Genomic DNA, 22,325 nt, shown 5'->3' with positions numbered 1-22,325 from the left:
CACTCGCCATCAGAGAAATGCAAATCAAAACCACAATGAGATACCATCTCACACCAGTTACAATGGCAATCATTAAAAAGTCAGGAAACAACAGGTGCTGGAGAGGATGTGGAGAAATAGGAACACTTTTACAATGTTGGTGGGATTGTAAACTAGTTCAACCATTATGGAAAAGAGTATGGCAATTCCTCAAGGATCTAGAACTAGATGTACCATATGACCCAGCCATCCCGCTACTGGGTATATACCCAAAGGATTATAAATCATGCTGCTATAAAGACACATGCACATGTATGTTTATTGTGGCACTATTCACAATAGCAAAGACTTGGAATCAACCCAAATGTCCATCAGTGACAGACTGGATTAAGAAAATGTGGCACATATACACCATGGAATGCTATGCAGCCATAAAAAAGGATGAGTTTGCATCCTTTGTAGGCACATGGATGCAGCTGGAAACCATCATTCTTAGCAAACTATCGCAAGAACGGAAAACCAAACATCGCATGTTCTCACTCATAGGTGGGAACTGAACAATGAGATCACTTGGATTTGGGAAGGGGAACATCACACACCGGGGCCTATCATAGGGAGGGGGGAGGGGGGAGGGGGGAGGAACTGCATTGGGAGTTATACCTGATATAAATGATGAATTGATGGGTGCTGACGAGTTGATGGGTGCAGGACACCAACATGGCACAAGTATACATATGTAACAAACCTGCACGTTATGCACATGCACCCTAGAACTTAAAGTATAATAAAAAATAAATAAATAAATAAATAAATAACACATATGTGAAGCAGTTGCTACTGATTGTTAATATCTTTCGTGTAATTTAAGATATAGCTCATTAGGAGGAAAGAAACAGCTATTTTATAGCTTGATGTATGAAGACAGATTTTTATAAAGGTATACTGTATAAAGATATTTTATGAATTTAATTTCTTTCAAACATCTCTATTCCTGGAATATTTATATAATACTGGCCAGGCACAGTGGCTCATGACTGTAATCCCGGCACTTTGGGAGGCCAAGGTGGATGGATCACTTGAGGTCAGGAGTTCGAGACCAGCCTGGCCAACATGGTGAAACCCCATCTCTGCTAGAAATACAAAAATATTAGCTGGGTATGGTGGCTCATCCCTGTAATGTCAGCTATTTGGGAAGCGGAGGCAGGAGAATGGCTTGAACGTGGGAGGCAGAGGTTGCAGTGAGCCGAGATCACACTACTGCACTCCAGCCTGGGCAATAGAGTGAGACTCCGTCTCAATAAAATTAATTAAAATAAATAAATGAGTTATATAATACTATAACTATACTATAAGACCAGACCTATCTCTTGGTGATGTAGTTTGGATATCTGTTCCCCAAAATCTCATGATGAAATGTAATCCCCAGTGTTGGAGGTGGGGCCTGATTGGATCATGTGAGCAGATTTCTCACTAATTGTTACCACCACCTTCTTGGTTCTATCCTCATGATAGTGAGTTCTTGCAAGATCTGACTGTTTAAAGGTGTGGGCATCTTCCCCCTCTCTTGCTCCTGTTCTTGCCGTGTGATGTACCTGCTCCCACTTTGCCTTCTGCCATGAGTAAAAGCTCCCTAAGGCCTCTCCAGAAGCCAAGCAGATGCCCATGCAATGCTTGCACAGCCTGCAGAATCAATTAAACCCTGTGAGCCAATTAAACCTCTTGTCTTTATAAATCACCCAGTCTCAGATATTCCTTATAGCAAAACAAGAATGGCCTAAATCGCTTGGATTATATTTTTTATGATTAAGATGAGTCAATTTTTTTTTTTTTTTTCTTTTTTGGGACAGGGTCTTGCTCTGCCACTCAGGCTGGAGTGCAGTGGCACAATCTTGGCTCATTGCAACCTCTGCCTCCCAGATTCAAGCAATTCCCATGCCTCAGCCACCAGAGTAGCTAGCATTACAGGTGCACGCCACCATGCCCAGCTAATTTTTGTATTTTTACTAGAGTTGGGTTTTACCATGTTGGCCAGGCTGGTCTTGAACTACTGGCCTCATGTTATCTGCCTGCCTCGGCCTCCCAAAGTGCTAGGATTACAGGTGTGAATTGCTGCACTGGGCCAGGAGAAGTCCATTCTTAAACACTTAATTTTTAACAAACCTTTCCAAATATTATTTATGATTATCTTTTTCTTTTTTTCAGACGAGGTCTCACTCTGTTGCCCAGGCTGGAGTGCAGTGGCATGATCATAGCTCACTGAAGCCTTAAACTCCTGGCCTCAGGCATCCTCCTGCCTCAGCCTCCTGAGTTGGTGCGATTACAGACAGGCACCACCCTGCCTGCTCTAATTTTTTAATTTTTTATAGAGATGGGTCTTACAAGTTCATCAGGTCTCGAACTCCTGGCCTCAAGTTGTCCTTCTGCCTTGGCCTCCCAAAGTGCTGCAATTATAGGCATGAACCACTGTGCCCAGCCTCCTTTTCATTAATATGCCATTTCTTTAGAGTTCTGTTTTTAACTCCTTATTTATGAAACAAAAGTCAGCTTTGTAGGGTATCTCAAAGTCTCCTTTTAGTTCACCCTTCATGAAATGAGAATGCATACAAGTCTGAAAGATACTCACACATTGGTATATTTGGTATGGTTGGGGTGTGTCATACTATTAAGTAGAGGAAACTGTGTGGCAGTGAGGCAATTTTTATAATCTTTTTTCACCTTCATGCAATTACATAAACATTTTCGTGACTAAAAATAAATTAGCCAATCACAGCCAGAAAAGTCATGAGCATAACAGCAGTAAACTATATTTAAACTCTTAATGGAATTGTACATATCTGGATCACACTGTTAAGTCCCAGACAAAAAGAAAAAGCTGAAATATTTTACTCTCTTGGACACAGACCTATGAATATGAAATGTTTAAGGGCTAAAGACCTAACTAATATCTTTGATATTTTGAGTACTTTGCACTGAGAACTTAAAAGATTTCTCTACCTGTATACCTTACTTCTTGGTTCCTTTCATAGCTCACTTTTTCTACTCCTCTTTTTCATTTATGTAGCTGTAAAATTTGTCTCCCTGGAATGAATGAATGTGTCTTCTGTTCTTGTTTAAGACAGGATGTTACTCAAAGAGCTTTGGAGCAAGCTCTGAATGTAAAGCAACCTGCTAGGTTTCTGGAGAATACGTAACAGGGTGTGTTTCTTACTGGGGTCTTCCCAGTGCAGGTGTCATTCCTTTAGAAAGCAATTGCCTCTTTTATAAGTTCCTCCAGTTGTGTGCATGAGGCACTTAGGAATCAGATTTTTGAAAACATCTTTAATGCAGCTGCCAGAAATTTCCAAATTTAGGTTAAAACCGTACTCTTATGTCATCTTATGTCTCTTGGCTATGGTTCTACAACTTCCCATTCAAATGATTGTTGCCTGTGTGCCCACTCCTAAGAACCTTTCCACAGCTAAGTAATATTACCTTATTTCAAAAACTTTGCAAATCAACCTCAGTGGGGGAGAATTACTAAAAGCATTTAGCTAATACAGGGTAACCTATAATAATACTTTGTACAATCTTTTTAAAACTTTTCAAAATAACGATACTTTATCTTAAGTTTTTAATCCTTATTTGAAACTTGTGGGATATAAAAAGAGAACTCCACGTGAGAGATAAGTAATTGAGGAAATAGAAAGGTTAAAAGGCTGATCTGATATTGCTGACATAGCTTGTTTGCAGCAGTCAGAACAGAGTTGTGCTTTCTCTTGGACTGTGTCAACATCAGTGTTACATAATATCAAATAATGATAAAAACCCACAGATGTGCTGGCTTCAGCAGCACATATACTAAAACCCACAGATTAAAGCTTATTAAAAACTAATTAATAACCCATACTTCCTAGCATAAAATTGAGGGAGCATCCTTTTTTGGCATAGCATAGTTTAAGAATTCCTCCATTGTGCAAATTTGATTAAAGAAATATCTTTCTGAGACATTGCAGGGACATTCTTTCTATTCAGATAGTTCTAGTTTCTATTTAATTTGCCCCTGACTAAGTCAAATGTTGAGATAAGTCCAGAGTTAATTGGTGGCATTTAGTTCTCTTTTGTTGTTAAATGTCTGGAAACCACAGGAAAGCCACATTTCCTTTGAAAATATTAATAGATGTCTGTATTCTTTATAAAACCTTATAAAGCACCACAGATCCTTAAAGTTATGGCCCTAGCTCAAACTCTTAGTTTGACATATGGCCATCTCTGCTTTCTTTTTCCTTTCTAGAGAAAAATTTCTTAATTTCTTGTCCAAAAAAAAATCTCATCTCTCAGGGTTGTTTCATATAACTTTACATTTTATAATCTCATCAAAACACTATTGGTTTGATTAAATTTAAGCAGAAATTTTATGTAGTCAGTACTTGATTTGGCTTCTTTTGTTTGTTTGTTTTTTGTTTTTGTTTTTGAGACAGAGTCTTGCTCTTTCGCTCAGGCTGGAGTGCAGTGGCGTGATCTAGGCTCACTGCAACCTCCACCTCTCAGGTTCAAGCGAGTCCTCTGCCTCAGCCTCCCAAGTAGCTGGGATTACAGGCGCCCGCCACCACAGCCAGCTAATTTTTGTAGTTTTAGTAGAGATGGAGTTTTACCATGTTGGCCAGGCTGGTCTCGAACTCCTGACCTTATGATCCACCTGCCTCGGCCTCCCAAAGTGCTAGGATTACAGGCATGAGCCACTGCTCCCGGCCTGGCTTCTTTTTTAAATCATGATTTTTTTTTTTTTTTTTTTTTTTTTGAGACAGAGTCTCGCTCTGTCGCCCAGGCTGGAGTGCAGTGGCTGGATCTCAGCTCACTGCAAGCTCCGCCTCCCAGGTTTACGCCATTCTCCTGCCTCAGCCTCCCGAGTAGCTGGGACTACAGGCACCCGCCATCTCGCCCAGCTAGTTTTTTGTATTTTTTTAGTAGAGACGGGGTTTCACCATGTTAGCCAGGATGGTCTCGATCTCCTGACCTCGTGATCCTGCCCGCCTCGGCCTCCCAAAGTGCTGGGATTACAGGCTTGAGCCACAGCGCCCGGCCTAAATCATGATTATTTAGACAGAAGAACTACTGATGTATTTGGAAATATCTGTAGGTGGAATAAGAATCAGAAGATGGTTTGTTGCTTGTTTACATTGTTATTGAGATTCAGCTAGTAAACATACTTGCAACAAATGGAGAAAACTTGTCAAGTTCTTGATTTGTTGTTTTTCCTGCTTGAGGCTGAAGGTCACGCTGCTTGCTCTTCACTGCTGTATGTTGACTTTTCCACTGTTAATTCTGAGGCTCCTTTAGATGGTGTTACATTGTCAAGCTCTGTAAGAGGGTTTCCTTCCCTATCATAGCCAAACCAACGTGGAGGGTCATTAGAGTTGTATTCCTGCTGCTGAACTTTAGATGACATTCTCTGAGCTGCCTTCCTGCAATAACAGTGCTTAGCATTAGCTAGTTGCAGAAGTAATCCCTAGTGCAGAATTTTCAAACTCAACCAAATTTGGAGTTAGAGAACTCACTGTCACAATTTGAATTCACATCAGACCTCTCTTGCCTTGCTGAGAGTGAGGATATGGGTAAGTGTTCAAATAAACAGGGTCCCAAAGCCTCAGCAGCTCTGATTCAGCCACTTCAGAAATTAACAGATACAGTGAATGGGTAAGGAAACTACACACGGCCATGGAAGAGGAACACTGAGGCCTCTATTTATTTATACTGCTTTGAGTAAGCCCCTTCCTTGGTATCTCTAGTTTCTCTGATGAGGAAGTAACCTAACTACCCTACCTGTGAAGGCTGACCATGCACCAGGCCAGGAGCTCTTAACCCAGAGTTCACAGATCCCTTTTGACTACATGGATGAACTTCAGGGAGGTCCATGTACTCCCTGAAAATTCATGCAGTTTTGTCTATAATACACATTTTTATGAGAAGGTTTGTGACTCAGAGGTGTCCATGACCAAAATGATTAAAAAATACTGTTATAGTCTTTCTTAGGAGGAAATAAGAAAGTAAAGAAGGCATCAGAAAAAAGTATGTCTAACTTGAAAACAAAGCCATTGTGAGGACAGAAGGAAGAATTTCCTTTCCTAGAAAGTTGGTTTGAGTCATGAGATTAGTACTAAAAAGGAGATGAGCAATTGACCACTTCTGTAGGATTAGAAATCAGTAACTGTGATGTTTACCCATGAAGGCACTACCTTCTCCACTCTTGCTGTATGTTAATGTACATTGAGTTATTAATTGCAAAAGTCTGGAAACTGAGTCATTGATAATGGAGCTGGCATTACCATACACTTTGAGTTAAGTTTGTGCTGAATGGCGATATGAGTTCAGGTAAGGCAATGGAAATACGAAGAAAAAAACCCAACAACACAGAGATACCAGTTTAAATTGCTGTTACAGTTAAGTTGAACTTTAGATGTATTAAAATAATTGTAACCAAACTCAACAGGGAGATAACCAAAGCATTGCTAATTCTGCCTCTAAGCACATTGCTTTATATATCTGCTCTCACACAAAACTTCTACATACTTAAAGAACAAATTGAGTAAAAGCAATGATCATATACTAATTTCTAGTTTGAAGCCACCAATCCCTATGGACTAAAACTTGGCAAACAAGTTTATTCTCTTCAGAGAAATATTTATTCTCAGTTTTGAAAATGATGTTTATTGTCAAAGATAATGTTTTGCATTCTGTTAATTTTTTTAATCTTTTTTTAAGGTGCTATCCTGCATTTTAAACCTCTTATGTAATCTTTTATATCCTCATTGTAGAACACTACTATGTAAAAGTAATGGGTTTATATCCTTTGCTTTTCCCATATTATTCTCCTAATGATGTTTCTCCCTTTTCAATTCTATAAAGGTGAAATTATCGTATCTTTCAACACACTGTCTGAACATTTTTCCCCTAAGACTTACTGAAATGTAATACCAAATGTTGAGGCATATAACACTGGCACCATCACTTTCATGTGGGTAAACAGTGTCCTAAACAGCAAGGCTCCATTGTTACCCTTCACCCATCTCTACCAGCCTAAACATTATCCATTTTTCAAAACTCCAAACCAATCCAGCCTCCTTGGAAATGGCTCAAACCTAGTCTTCTCCTCCTCTAAATATCTACAGGAAGTTGATCATAGAATTAATTTTTTTCTATTACATAGCTTCATGGCATTAATTATTTATAATTTTAAACTTTGTCATTTTCCTTTTGTTTAAGAAGGTAGTAAGTTACTTAAGAGTTTATTACATTTCTTTGCAACTTCCTGAAACTTATCACGAATAGCTCAAACGAGAGATTTCAGCAGCTTACACCAAGAAGGGAGGTCCTTTAACCCTCTTGGCTTTTGCTGGTTTGCTGGTCTAGAAGGGGCATTCTTATGTTCCTATTTCCAACACCCTCCTGCCTCCTGCCTCCCAAACACCAGAGTTCTGGACACACCCTGCAGTTCTCAGTTGTTCATAATCATTCAATGCCACTGATGGTGACTATAGTACAAGAGTAGCACAGTTAGAGGCAACAATGATCTTGACCTACAGGAAAAGGAAATGCTTGTTTTAGGGAGTAAAAGATTTGCAAATCCTAACTCACAAAGTTACATCTTACCTTTAATGTCAGAAGAGCAACAGTTTCGAGGGTTCTAGATTACTGGTAGTAAGAGGATAAGTACTACTAATGATAAGTCTGGGAATGTGTAAATATTGAGTGCTATGGTTGCTCAGTCAGCTACAAGCCAGGGTAAATTAGATGGTAATTGTGATACAAAACAATTAGCAAGTAGTGGGGGTTTGAAAAAAATAGCAAGAAAAAGAAAGGTGAGAATGTTGACTCCTTAATATAAGAAAAACAGCAAGTGAACAGGGAGACTACTCATTTAATGCAGTGCGATGGGCTGCATGTTGAACCCCAGCCATGGGTGAAGTGTCCACTGGTATATACATTTCTTTAATGTCCTCATTCCTTAATCCCTGTCCCCCTTACCCCAGCTCTGCTCTCCAGTCCACCCATAGACAGCTTTAGTGAAACCAAACATCAATGGGTCCCCTGACTATTGGAAGTGATCCTTACTGACTGGAGGGGAGCAAAGGATCAGATCTCAGATGCACTCTCCTTCCAGACTCAAGTTCTGGGAGGTTAAGGCTTCCTCCACCTGGTGTGTCTTTAGGGCCTGTTTTAGTCTTAAGTGCTTTCACAACAGGGGTGGTCTTAGGGAAAAACAGAAAATATGAATCTGTCCTGGAGCAAATCTAGGATTATTTTTAGAGAGCTATGGATACTAGGGTAGACTATTCCCTATTCCACTTCTTTCTTGCCCTTCAGAAAATCCTTAGCCATGACTAGCTGTCCTCATCACCTTTGGCATCCTCACATGGACTGACTATCCTAAGACCCAGGACCTTGCCAAGAGAAGAGATCGGCAAGTGACTGCCAGAAGGTTTTTCTGAACTCTTTATCATAGCATCCTATGTAGCTGTGTGTTTGCACACATGCACCTTTAAAAAAAAAAACAGATTCAGGGTGTACATGTGCAGGTTTGTTATGCGGGTGTATTACATAATGCTGGGGTTTGGGCTGCTATTGAACCCATCTATATATAGTGAATATAATGCCCAGTAGGTACTTTGTTAACCCTCACCATCCTCCCTGCCTCCCCACATTTGGAGTTCCTGGTGTTTATTTTTTCCATCTTTATGTCCAAGTGGTTAGCTCCCACTTTTAAGTGAGAACATGCAGTATTTGGTTTTCTGTTTCTGTGTTAATTCACTTAGGGTAATGGCCTCCAGCTGCGTCCATGTTGCTGCAAAGGACGTGATTTCATTATTTTTTATGACTGTGTAGCATCCCATGGTCTGAATGTACCACATTTTCTTTATCCAATCCACCGCTGACAGGCACTTAGGTTGATCCCATGACTTTGCTATTGTGAATGATGCTGCAATAAACATACAAGTGCAGGTGTCTTTTTGATAGAATTATTTCTTTTCCTTTGGGCAGATACCCAGTAGTGGGATTACTGGGTCAAATGGTAGTTCTATTTTAGTTCTTTGAGAAGTTTGTATACTGCTTTCCATTTTGGCTGACCTAATTTACATTCCCACCACAGTGTATAAGCATTCCCTTTTTTCCACGTCCTCACCAGTATCTGTTATTTTTTGACTTTTTAATAATAGCCATTCTGATTAGTGTGAGATGATACTTCACTGTGATTGTAATTTTGCATTTCTCTGATGATTAGTGGTGTTGAGCATTTTTTCATGTTTTTTGGCCACTTGTATGTCTTCTTTTGAGAGGTGTCCATTCATGTCTTTTGCCCACTTTTTAACGGGGTTGTTTGGTTTTTGCTTGTTGATTTGTTTAAGTTCTAAATTCTGGATAGTAGACCTTTGTCGGTTCCATAATCTGCGAATATTTTTCTCCCATTATGTTTACTCTGTTGATTGTTTCTTTTGCTGTGCAGAAGCTCTTACACATATATTTTGAATGGTATCAGGAAAGTTAAAAATGTAGAAACTACATTTCTGCAAGAAACCTTTCTCTCTCTCTCTCTCTCTCTCTCTCTCTCTCTCTCTCTCTCTCTCCCCCCCCCCCCCACTCCTCCCCTTTCTGTCTTAATAGCTTGATGCTGTAGTATGATCAGCACATGGGAGCTAAGAAATATTGAAAAGAAAATGTATTCTTAGGAACAACTGTGTGTTCTAAATTTCATAGAGCACATATGGAATCCTTTGACTGCATTCCATTCTGCTGTGGCCTAAGTGACTGTGAGACCCTGTATGAAATGATTTGGGAACTGAACCAATCTGCTGCAGTGGTTAGTCATCATTACTTATTTAACCTGGTGAGAGAGGTTTCTTTGGATCAGTATAGAACAGTGATTTTCACACATGATATGTCACAGTTGTAATGTTTCACATTAGGTGGTTAATAATAACACTGTACTGAAGTTTGCTAGTGATTTTGTTTCTTATAAATTAAAAGGGATTCAGTGTTAGCCCTGTAGTAACATTGTGTGCCCTAGCTCACATTTCCTTCTAATCTCGAGTAGGCAAAAAAAGGGAATGTTGGAGCCACTACCAAGGATTGCTCATAATCCATAGCCTGTCTTATAAATGTGCATCAGACATAAATTGGGCACAGCAGAGCACGTGTCTACCCTTACTGACCACATCCCTTGAATGTCAGAGCTTTCAAAAAGCTTGTATGTAATCTAAAGGCAAAAAGCAGCACAGTATGACCTAGGTACAAAGCAGGGCTCTCCTTATTTGTGTGGCTGTGGGCACGTTATTTAACCTGTTTAAACCAGTTTCCTTATCCATTTTGATGATAAAGTGTATTTGTGAGGATTCTATAATATCTGTAAAATAGGATTTAGCACAGTACGTGGCAAATAATAATTGTTAAATAACATTACTTGTTCATACTGATAATAAAAGTCAACAGTTCCACATCAGAAAGGCTTGAACCTTTCCATGAGCTGGAGAGGAGAACTCTGATAAGAGTTTTATGTTTTAGCAACACAGATCTCCTAGAATGCCTGAGCAGTAGGAATTGCTCAAGTTTATGGTTCTAGCAACTGCTAAAGAAGGCCCTCCAGGAATCTTCATACTGTGATCTGGGGCTCTGAAGGCCACTACGACTTTCTCTACTCGTTCTCTAGAATTGAAGGTTTTGGGCTCCAGATGCAAATATACCAGAAAGTTTCCTTTACTTTTTTCAAAAATTTATTTCCAACTTTTATTTTAGGTTCAGGAGTACATGTACAAGATGTACAGGTTTGTGACATAGGTAAACGTGTGCCATGGTGGTTTGCTGCACAGATCATTCCATCACCCAAGTATTAAGCCCAGTATCCATTAGTTATTCTTCCTAATTCTCTCCCTTTTCCCACCCTCCACCCTCCAACAGGCCCCAGTGTGTGTTGTTCCCATCCATGTGTTCTCATCATTTAGCTCCCACTTATAAGTGGGAACATGCATTATTTGGTTTTCTGTTCTTGAATTAGCCTTTTCGCTAACTATACAATTAGTGATTCTTCAGGTTCTCTGTGGTTCAGGCCCTCCTGGGTTGTGGGGGCCATTGTGAGGGTCTTTCTTCCTCTCTCTCACTCCTACCTTGTTGCCTTTCCCCACAGCGGGCCATAAATTGAATGGCTGGCTGTCATAGCTGCTTCAAATACAAACAGCTTGTCATGTTTTCTGATCATAGTTGTTACTTATTCCTCCTTGAAATAAAGGAGCCTTTATCTTGCATCCACATGGCGCTTCTGGGGTCACTTCCTGGAAACCCTTCAGACTCTGGGGTTGGTAGAATGCCAGACATATCTTCTGTGGGAAACTCTCCTGCAAAAGAGCTACAGCCAATTTGCTCATTGACCAAAAGTTTGCTACTCCTCTGGTTCAGAAAGGGTGAGCTGAGCAGACCTCTTTGATTTGCAAAGCTGGCGCAGTAGTTTCAAATTCCACTGAGTATGAGGGAATTTATGTATAAAACAGCCTCTTCTGACGGCTGTAATTGGATCTTAAGGGCTGCACCATACATTGTTTTCATGTTCAAAATGGAATCAAGCATGTGGAGAGCATTGCTTTGTGATTCAAAGTCACTGGGCTTCTTCCCAAGCCAGAAAAATCTCTCTTATCCCACCTGCCAAAGGTTCTGTTTCACCCAGACAAGACAAAGCCTCTGCAGTTGAGGGAGCCACACTGGCCCTGATTAGAGTGACCATAGGTAAGGAATTAGAGATCATCAAGGGCTTGAGTTTTGAAGGGTCTACATACACTGTGCATTTCCAACTCCACCAAAGGATTTAAATGCAAAATGAAGCTGTTCCATAGAGCCCCCAGAGCTGATCCCAAAAAGCTGCCTGCAACTAGGCCCCCTTACCACTTCTCTAATCAAAAAATTTTAGGCCAGGGTATTTCAGGAGCCCACTAACTGACAAGTAGCACCCTCTCCTAGATGTTGGACATAAAGACAGATGTTTCTGGAGCCTTACTAGTCCAAACACTGGGACTCTCCAAGCCACTCTGCAGTGAGGACTATCTTTCTCCATCGCTAGACAAAGATGGAATCAAGGGATTCTAGGCCTCTTTCCTGCTAGAGCTAAGCAAAGGTGGAGCTTTCAGGGAGACTAAAGGGTAGTAGTGTGGCCTCTTTAGACAATGAAGTGCACACACAAATCCAGCCCCTTTCTAAGCATTAGGGCCAAGTCTCTGCCTGCTTCTTGTGGATAGGGACAGCCAAGTTTGATTGCAGAAGACAAAATAGGCCTTTGGCTGTCATGGCTTAGACAATGGAATTTTTCATAGCTATAGCTGGTTAATTAGAGTTCTGCATTGGGGTTTTGGGACAAAACCCAGCTAGTAGCCAAGTCTTACTATGCCTTGTTTTATTTTTTTTGCATATACATTTTTTAAATCTAGGGACCCAGCAAGAAGACCGAGCAGTTAAAGGCAGGATTCGGATGTTACTAGATATCCTGGGTCTTCTTGACCAGTCACTATATTAATCATACTTCAGTGTCCCATATGTCTTGGTCCATTTTGTGTTGCTATAACAGAATACTACAGATTGGGTAATTTATAAAGAAAAGAAATTTATTTCTTATAGTTATAGAGGCTGGGAAGTCCAATATCAGGTGCCAGCAACTGGCAGGGGCCTTCTTGTTGTATCATCCCATGGCAGGAGAGAAGGAGCCCTAACTCATCCTTTTATCAGGAACCCACTCCCATGATAACTAACTCACTTCCACGATAATGGCATTTGTCTATTCATGAGGGCAGAGCCCTCATCACCTAATCACCTCTGAAAAGGTCACACCTCTCAATAATGTTGCATTGAGGATTAATTTTCAACACATGAACTTGGGGGAACACATTCAAACCATAGCATCACACCATGATTAGGTTCAAAGAGCCCCTTGCCAGAAAATCTTCATTCATTCTAGAATCTTACTTATCAGAAGTTCAGTAATATTACCTCTTATAAATAGTGATTGGCAAAATACAATCAAAAGATTAGAAGCTAAACTCCTTTGAGTAACACATTATTCATTCACTGTCATCTTGCCCAAAGTTGTCTGGTAATAATCTAACAAGTTTGGCAGAGACTTCTAGGACCCTATTTCATTGTATGTTCTTTAAATGAAGTTAATAGTATTCATATCAGAGTTATCTCCAGACCTATCATGAAGGGTTGAGTCTCCACCCCTCCTCAAAAATTTTCAAGGACCTACCCCCTTCTCTCTGATCCAGCTCCAGCTGGCTGCCCTCCCCCTGCAGGCCTGGGCCCAGTGGGAATGGCTATTTTACAAGTAATTTTTCTTTCTTTTTTCCATTTCATTTTAACTCACACTTCCTTGGATAAGAAACCATTTTCTTCCTCAGGCCTCAAGTAACCAGGGCTTATGGTTCAGCTCATGCCATAACTACTTAATTAAGAAAGTTCCTCTGTGAAATCTACCTGTGTGGGCCACATTGTGCCCTTTATACTTTGATAATATTAATTCTTGGTATTAATTTTTCACACCTGCCCAATAGAACCTTATCTTCTATTTCAGGGAATGGTCAAGGATTCTCATTGTAAGCATTTCACATGTTACTTTATCAGGTCAGTTAAAATACTTGCACATTTTTGCCCTCAGTCAAGAGGCAAAAACTTGTGAGCTTGTTTAATCACATGATTCTCTGAATCCTCTAGGGGAGATTAACTGAATGGACTGTATTTTGAGAAGTGAGCAGAGAAAGAGCTAGAGTTAAAGCTTTGGACACCTGCTTAGTCAAGGAAGGGAAGATGCTTAAAGTAAAAGGCCTACTGGAAAAGGGATAGGAAACCACAAAGGCCATTTTAGAACAGCTCACAATGTTAGCCTCCTTTAGGCAAAAATTAAATGAAATGAAACTTCCTAACACTGAAAGCTGCTATGTATTATGAACCTTATAGCCGTATACTATGTTTTCTCAGAAAGTAGTTCTCAAAGTTTGTCATAGTCAGGTACATACTTACTTGGAAATATTTGTGCAGTATTGCATCTTAAGGATCCGGAGTTGTTTGCAGCCTATCTGAAGGTCCTCAAGGATTTCGTCAGTAAGCAAGACACAACCAGAGATATCCAAAATGTGCAGGTAATGGCATTTTGCCGATAACATCTCCATCGCTGAGTCAGTAATCTGAACACAGAGCCAAAGTAAGTACTGGCTATGCAAACACTATCTCAGGGAAGAACAGTGCCTAAGTCACTTTGGGCGACTATAATAAACTACCACAGACTGTGTAGTTTAAACATAAAACATTTATTTCTCACAGGTCTAGAGGCTGGGAAGTCCAAGATCAAGATAAAGATAGAGGTACCTGCAATTGGTGTCTTGGGAAGTCCCTCCTTATTTGCAGATGCCTCCATTCTTGCTATCTTCTAACATGGCAGAGAGAGAGCTCTAGTCTTTCTCTTCTTATATGGCCATAATCCCATCATGAGACCTCTACCCTTATGATCTCTTCTAAACCTGTTTACTTCCAAAGGCCCCACTTTCTATTACTGTCACAGTGGGAGTTAGGGTTTCAACATAAGAATTTTTGAAGGACAAACATTCAATTCATAACAAATAGAGTAACAAAATCAGACACTTGCAAATTCTCTTTCACCCGGCTTGTCACATAATGGGCCTACAATTCAAGTGAGTTGTTTAGCTGTTTCCAAATAAGGTCAGAACAGTGAAATATCTGCCTCAAGTAGCACCAATAGAAATTATGATCTTAGCAAGGCACGGTGGCTCATGCCTATAATCCCAGCACTTTGGTAGGCTGAGGCAGGCAGATTGCTAGAGCCCCGTTCGAGACCTGCCTGGGCCACATGGTGAGACTCCCAATACAAAATACAAAAATTAGCTGGGCATGGTGGCACGTGCCTGTAGTCCCAGCTACTTGGGAGGCTGAGGTGGGAGGATTGTTTGAGCCTGGGAGGTCAGTGATGCAGTGAGTCGAGATCACGCCACTGCACTGGGTGACACAGCCTCAGTGACAGAGCGGGACCCTGTGCCCTGAGCGCTTCCCCCCCCACACATACACACAAAGTTGTGATCTTGCTGTTATTTTCATTTAAGAGTCCTCTGGTTTGGATGGGAAACTTCATCAAAATTTTTTAGTAATACCTGTTACACCAATATGAGCAACTTACGAAATGCTATAGAGATGGGATTTGGCTTTAAGTTTAAAATCCTCTCTAAGGCATCATCTATGTGAAAATATATGTTTAATAACATTACATGTTACAAAACTACAAAATATATATCCTCCGAAGTTAATCTGCAGACAGGCTCATATTACTATAAGAAGGGACCTGGACACCACTGACGGTTTAGATGTAAAAAAGATGGAGTAACCTAGTTCTGAAAAGGGACAAGTAGGCGAGACAGATGTTTGGAAGCAAGGGGAGAATGAGAAGCAGAAGCCACAGATACTACACAAATCCCACTCTGAAATATCCTGCCAAGGGTTCCAACATCTCACAGTTTTGCCCAGATGTCCTACAGAGGTAATTCAACTATACTACTTAGATTATTTCACTTACTCCAGGACTAGCTTTCAAATTTATGGCTAAACTGAGCCTTGCTGCAGAATCAACTAGATTACTCTCTCCAAAGGAATTTTTTTCCAACTGCATTCAATTTCTTATTTTAAATGTTTGAATATTTAAAAAACATAGGCCATGAGGCTTGGCTTTTGTTTTAACATAAAGTTAAAAGAATTATCCAAAAAAAAAAAAAAAAGAATTATCCAGAAAAACACTTCAGTTTGAAATATATACTTTTTAACTTTGGAAAAAGAGATGCTGTCATTGTCTAAACATGCTTTGTTTCCAGAACACACTCAGGACCAAGGTTAAACATTACAACTGACTCCACAAAAATGTCTCAGACATTCCTGCCATAATAGGTTGATCTCTGAGGATCTGATGTCATTGATAAAAGAAAAAAAAAAAGCCCTCAGAATTGCAGAAAAAAGGAAGGACAACAAAGTGATGGAAAAGTCCAGGGGAGGTGGAGTTCAGACTAGCAGGTTTGGTTTGATACTAGGAGAGCTGAAAAAGAGCCTGACAGTTCCTGCAGATCAGTAGCTCAAGTTGTTCCATGACTGACGTGATGTCATTGGGATTTATGGATTAAGGGCTGGAAACTGGAGATGGAAATAACTTTGCTACATTTTTAACTCCCAGATATAAGGACCTGGTTTCAGCCTCATTGGGCAGATTGTGTTACTTCCAACACAACTACTTTTGATTCCTTGAAAAAATGTTTTGGTTTATTTTTAAATGAAATTATTTTATATTTTAGAAATAATATAAGCACATTGCCCAAAAATAGCAATAATAGCAAAGGAAAACAATTACAAATTTATCACCTTAACATAACTACTTTTAGTGTTCTGGAATATTCTTGCTATTTCCCCATTCCTATCCCCATTAACAGATTTGTAAATATAGTAATTACATTTATTTTGCATCCTCCCTTTTTTTTTTCCTCTGTTGCCCAAGCTGGAGTACAGTGGCACAAGTTTGGCTCACTGCAACCTCTGCCTCCCAGGTTCAAGCAATTCTCCCACCTCAGCCTCCTGTGTAGCTGAGATTACAGGTGCCCACCACCACGCCCAACTAATTTTTGTATGTTTAGTAATGTTGGTCAGGCTGGTCTCAAACTGATGACCTCAAGTGATCCGCCCACCTTGGCCTGCTGAAGCGCTGGGATTACAGGCATGAGCCACCATGCCTGGCCTTTTTTTTTTTTTTTTTCAAGTTGGGTTTCACCATGTTTCCCAGGCTGGCCTGGAATGCCTGGGCTCAAGCTGTCTTCTTGTCATAGCCTGCCAAGGGGTTGGAAACATAGCTGCATACCACCAAACCTTGCTTTCATCTTGCTTTTTTGTTTTTCCTAGTGCATTCTCATACTACTGCACAGTCTTCATATTTACAATCTTTAATTATTATAAAATGTTTTATTTAGTAGATGTAGTTTAGTTTATCATTCACATATTTCTGGTCATTTCCATTGTTCTTAAGTTTTTACTATTTAAATAACATTTTGATGACTGTTCATAAATAGTCTTTTCCAAGTTTTGGACTGTTTACCTTAGGATAGATTTCAGAAAGTGGATTTGTATGCTATAGTTTGAATGCTTGTTCCCTCCAAAACTCATGTTGAAACTTAATCCAAGATGTGGCAGTATTGAGAGGTAGGGCCCTTAAGAGGTGATCGGGTCATGAAGGCTCTGCTCTCATCAATGGATTAATGTGTTATCATGGGAGTGGGACTGGTGGCTTTATAAGAAGAAGAAGAAAGATCTGAACTAGCCTGTTAACATGCTCAGCTCCCTTGCCACATGATGCCCTGCATTGCCTTGGAACTCTGCAGAAAGTCCTTGCCAGCAAGAAGGTTCTCCACCAAATGCTCCACCTTGACCTTGCCTCCAGAAATGTAATATTACTAAATAAATTTTGCTCTTATAAATTACCCAGTTTCAAGTATTCTATTATATACAACAGAAAACGGGCAAAGACAGGGTATGACCACTTTTGTGGCTCTTGTTTATGTATTTTCATATTGCTTCACAAAAGGATTATACCCATCTATAATGCTATCTACAATATAAGGACCAGTTTCACTGACCCCCTGCCAACCACTGGGCATTACCATTAAAAAATGTACAATTTGGTAGGTAATAAATGATACTTCAAATAATAATGTTTTAACTTGGATTTCTTTCTTATGTTGGATCTTTTTCCACATTGTTTACTAGTAGTATTTTCTCTGACTTGAATCCCCCGGCTCTGGCACTCTTTAATTGTGACCATAGGTAAGTTGCTTAAATTCTCCGAGCCTCAGTTTCCCCATTTGTAGAATGGTTACCCAAGATTGCCAAAGAACTAAAGGAGAACATGTATGTGACCAGTGACTAGCATAAAGTAAGCACTCAATAAATGGTAGCTATAATTTTGATTATTCATCTCCTTTGCCATTAATATATGGGATTTTTTTTTTTTTTTTTTAGTAGAACCTCTTTATACAAAAGAGAACTTGACTGTTGGCTTTCAGTTATCTGAATTATACTTTTGTTTCTCCTCCCCTTTGCCCCCTCCCCTCCAAGTCCTGTTTTGATTGTGCTGGAAGTCAGGTAATTTTACTAGCACTTCTGGTGATGATCCCAAGAAAAAACTGCCTTGAAGACGGACGGCGAGAAAGGGGCTGAATAGTCCACAAAATGAACTTTTAGGTTAATGACAGTTGGTTCCATGAGATATTAACTAATGAAAATCTAATGCAGTAAGAAATAATGTGTTTTAAAGGTCAGGCCAAAAAAGAGAGTCCAAGTTTTTGCTCTAGCTTTTTGTTAAGCCCCTGAACTGTGGGAGGGCTTTTAAATATAATAAAAATATTTTAAATATAAGCTGGGCATGGTGGCTCATGCCTGTAATCCCAGCACTTTGGGAGGCTGAGGCAGGAGGATCACTTGAGCCCAGGAGTTTGAAATCAGCCTGGGCAACATGGTGAAACCCCGTATCTACAAAAAATACAAAAATTAGCTGGGCATGCCTGTAGTCCAGCTACTCAGGAGGCTGAGGTGGGAGGATCACTTGAGCCTGGGAGGTTAAGGCTGCAGTGAGCTGTGATTGCACCATTACACTACAGCCTGGGAGACAGAGTGAGACCCTGTCTCATATATATATATATATCTAATAAATATATCTATCTAATATATAATAAATATATCTAACATATAATATATAAGATATATTTCCAAGAGAGGGAGAGGCTCTTAGGAAATTATCTTCTTGCATATTATGTTATATTATGCTATATTTGGCTATTTCCTAAGAGCTCTATTGTATTATTTTCATTTATTTGTAAGAATGTAGCTGTGGTAGATTAAAAATGGCCACAAATGCTTTGCAGCTACTCTCAGCAAGAAGTAAAGTCTGTTTCCTCACCTCTTGAATCTAAGCTAACCTTGTGACTTGCTTTGACCAAAGGAATGGAGCAGAAGTCATATTCTTCTGAGCCAGGCCTCAAGATGCCTTGCAGCTTCTGCCTTTAGCCCTTAGCCTCTTGGAGTGTATTACTGCCCTTGAAGCAGCTCAGCTAGCTTGTTGGAGGATGAGACCACATGAAGCAGGAGGAAGCTGTCCCAGCTAGGTCACCTAGGCCAACCAGCTCTAAGGGAAGTCAAGAGATGACTACTGCTGCTTGGGTAATCCTGGGGCCAACCACTATCAGAAGAACCACGCAGCCAAAACCAGCCCAAATTCCTGGCCCATAAGATTGTGAGAAAATAAAATGTAGTTGTCTTAAGCCACCGAGTTTGAGAGTGACTGGTTACATAGCAATAGATCAGCCAATACCATGTGCCAGAAATCTCACCCTTTGTAATATATGGTAAAATATGACCCATTGATCATTTCTTTAACTTATGACCATTTTGAAACCTCTAATTGATTTTCCTTATGGTCATTTTAAAACCTCGAAGCTGAAAGAATTTCCAAACATGTTAGCCAGCTGCACTAAGAAAATAAAGGTTGAAAACGGTAGGATTGTCATGGGGAATCCCAGAAGTAGCAAATCTCTTACTCCTCTCCCTTTACATTACAAGTCTGTGGAATTGGGATAAAGTTACCTCACTAAATCCTATTTGCTCAATACTCTTTACCTTTCCACTCCTAATTTCCCCATCTGTAAAATGAGGGTAATTTAAAACAGACAAAAAATAGTATTTACTCTCATCTCCCAGTGTTTCAGTGGTCTGGAGACATTTCTCCAAATAATAAACTTTTTGGGTAAAATATTTTACCATATTAGTATAAGAGAAATTCTGTGCATGCCCTGGGGATTTCTCCCAGCTCACCAGTTTGTGTAGCTTTAATTGAGCCCAGGGCCTTAGGGTAGAGCAGCTGGGCTTTGTGACCTGGTTCAATCACCTTCTCAGATGTATTTCACCTGCAGGACAGTTAAGTAACCTTGGGCACACCCATTCTCTCCCTTTTGTAGATTGTCATTCTCAAGAATAACTATAGAATGTGCTGGTATGTAACATCCTGAGACTGAGGATAGGGGGTACTGACGGGAACAGCCAGGCTCTGTTCCAATTCCCCCGAGAAACAGGACATCTTTGTGCTTCAGCCCAGTGGGTCAAGTGAACCCCAGGTTATAAAACCCAAGGTGGTCCACCTTCCGGAGTCCTTCAGCTGTGGTGCAAGTGGAATATTTACAGTTGAGATTTCATCCATCTTGAGCAGCTTTCCTGAGGCTTGGGAAACAGGCTCTCCAGGAATCCTGTCTCACCAGACTCAGACAAGTTGGTAACCAGTGCACAGTGGACCTGCTTCACGTCACCTACACTTTTAGGACAGAAATGCAGTTCTAAAGCACTGGCCTGTTTTCACTTACCTTATCCCTCTCAAAGGTGTATTGCAGAGACATTCTGTCATTGTTCAGGGCTTCGCTTTAATTTTTCTCATTTCCCACCCCCTTTTCTTTCTAATAATTACTAACTCCTACTTCACATCAGTCATGAGGGTCAAAAGTGACAGTGTTAATCACAGGGCCTAGTGCACTGCTGAGTGCTTTGAACTGGCCCCAGAGCAACCAGCTTTTCCTCTGATTTGCAGCTATATTTGTTTTCCTTGGCATTTTAGTGTTGAGTAGGATGAGGTCACAGTACTACTGACTGACCTTGAAGGTGAGGTAGTTGCAAGGAAAAGCTGGCCTTTCTGGGGATGGATAAGATGACCATTCAAAATTCACCTGTGGACTTTTGGGAAACCTGGCATAGAATGATGAACCAGATACCAACATGTTTTACGGCTCATCAAAATCAACGTAAGTGGAATATGTTAGGCTGGACCACAGCCTTATGAATTCAGGGTGAGTTGAGGAGTATTCAGATTGGTCCAGATGATGGTCCCCACATCTGAATCAGGATGCTCATCTGACTCACAGTGTGACCAAAATTAATTCAGATGGTAAAGCTAAACCTTTCTACTCCTTTATATCCAAGTTCTAAAATAATCGACTCTACCTTCTTCCTCTTTCTCCCTCTAAACTTTTGATACAGAGTGATGCATTTCATGCATATTTATTTAACATCCCCCTTAGCTTCTGGGCCACAAGACAATATCCATGCACAGTTTACAGAAGGAATTCCCTCAACCTTCATAACAAAAAACTAAAAACCAAAGCAAGCAAACAAACAAAATCCTCTGCCGTGTTTTCTGTTTGCACTGGAGCCTCTTCTTTTCTCATTCTCCTACTTTCCGCTTTAGAGCCACTAAGAAACCCAGTCTCCATCTGTGCCTTCTTTACAGCCAGAGCAGTTCTCATTTCTCACTAAGCCATGTGTTGCCCATATGTCTGTGTGCTATGAATGCAAGAATCCTGGTGAACTATCACTGTTTAAGCTGCAGAGAGTCAGTTGGTCAGTGCTGCTAGTGTTCTGGGTCCCTTGACCCAGCTCACTAATAGAACCAGATGATGCTGACCAGAAAGCCATCCAGTTCCCATAGTTCTAAACAAGTATATTATTAAACAAAAATATTTTTGCTGTGAACTTTTTGGCTTAGTTTTGTCATTGTTTACCACATCTTTTTCCCTGCTGCCTCCTCCTTTTTATTGCAGCACAATTAGCTAACCATACAAACCAAACAACATAGAAGCTGAACTTCTAGATTAAATAAAGCATAGGACATCTTGAGAGTTGGTGTGATGCTCTAGTAAACAAAAGCCTTCAGTGTGCACAATAGAACAGAACAAGATTGTTGAGGGGCGGAGCAAGATGGCCAAATACGAACAGCTCCAGTCTCCAACTCCCAGCGCGAGCGACACAGAAGACCGGTGATTTCTGCATTTTCAACTGAGGTACTAGGGTCATCTCACTGGGGAGTGTCAGACAATTGGTGCTGGTCAGCTGCTGCAGCCCGACCAGTGAGAGCTGAAGCAGGGCGAGGCATTGCCTCACCTGGGAAGCACAAGGGGGAAGGGAATCTCTTTTCCTAGCCAGGGGAACTGAGACACACAACACCTGGAAAATCGGGTAATTCCCACCCCAATACTGCACTTTAAGCAAACGGGCACACCAGGAGATTATACCCACACCTGGCCGGGAGAGTCCCACAGCCACAGAGCCTCCCTCATTGCTAGCACAGCAGTCTGTGATCTAACCGAAACTGCAGCAGCGAGGCTGGGGGAGGGGCGCCCGCCATTCCTGAGGCTTAAGTAGGTAAACAAAGCCGCTGGGAAGCTCGAACTGGGTGGAGCTCACAGCAGCTCAAGGAAACCTGCCTGTCTCTG

At 40.6% G+C, this 22,325-nt stretch overlaps 1 protein-coding gene across 1 annotated transcript in view; it reads right to left on the bottom strand.

Moving 5' to 3' along the window:
• Nucleotides 1–5,122: 5,122 nt before the first annotated feature.
• The window catches only part of FBXL13 (F-box and leucine rich repeat protein 13), a 277,423-nt gene continuing 260,220 nt past the window's right edge, over nt 5,123–22,325 (bottom strand). The window contains exons 20-21 of the mRNA XM_030932545.1: nt 14,002–14,165; nt 5,123–5,420 (exon numbers count right to left, since the gene is read on the bottom strand). Coding sequence (XP_030788405.1) covers nt 5,231–5,420; nt 14,002–14,165 — 354 coding nt within the window. The 3' untranslated portion in view covers nt 5,123–5,230. The remainder of the gene's footprint in view (nt 5,421–14,001; nt 14,166–22,325) is intronic.

This window comes from Rhinopithecus roxellana, chromosome 6 (genome assembly GCF_007565055.1).
Source record: "Rhinopithecus roxellana isolate Shanxi Qingling chromosome 6, ASM756505v1, whole genome shotgun sequence".
Lineage (NCBI taxonomy): Eukaryota > Metazoa > Chordata > Mammalia > Primates > Cercopithecidae > Rhinopithecus > Rhinopithecus roxellana.
This window is presented reverse-complemented; position numbering and strand designations above follow the sequence as displayed.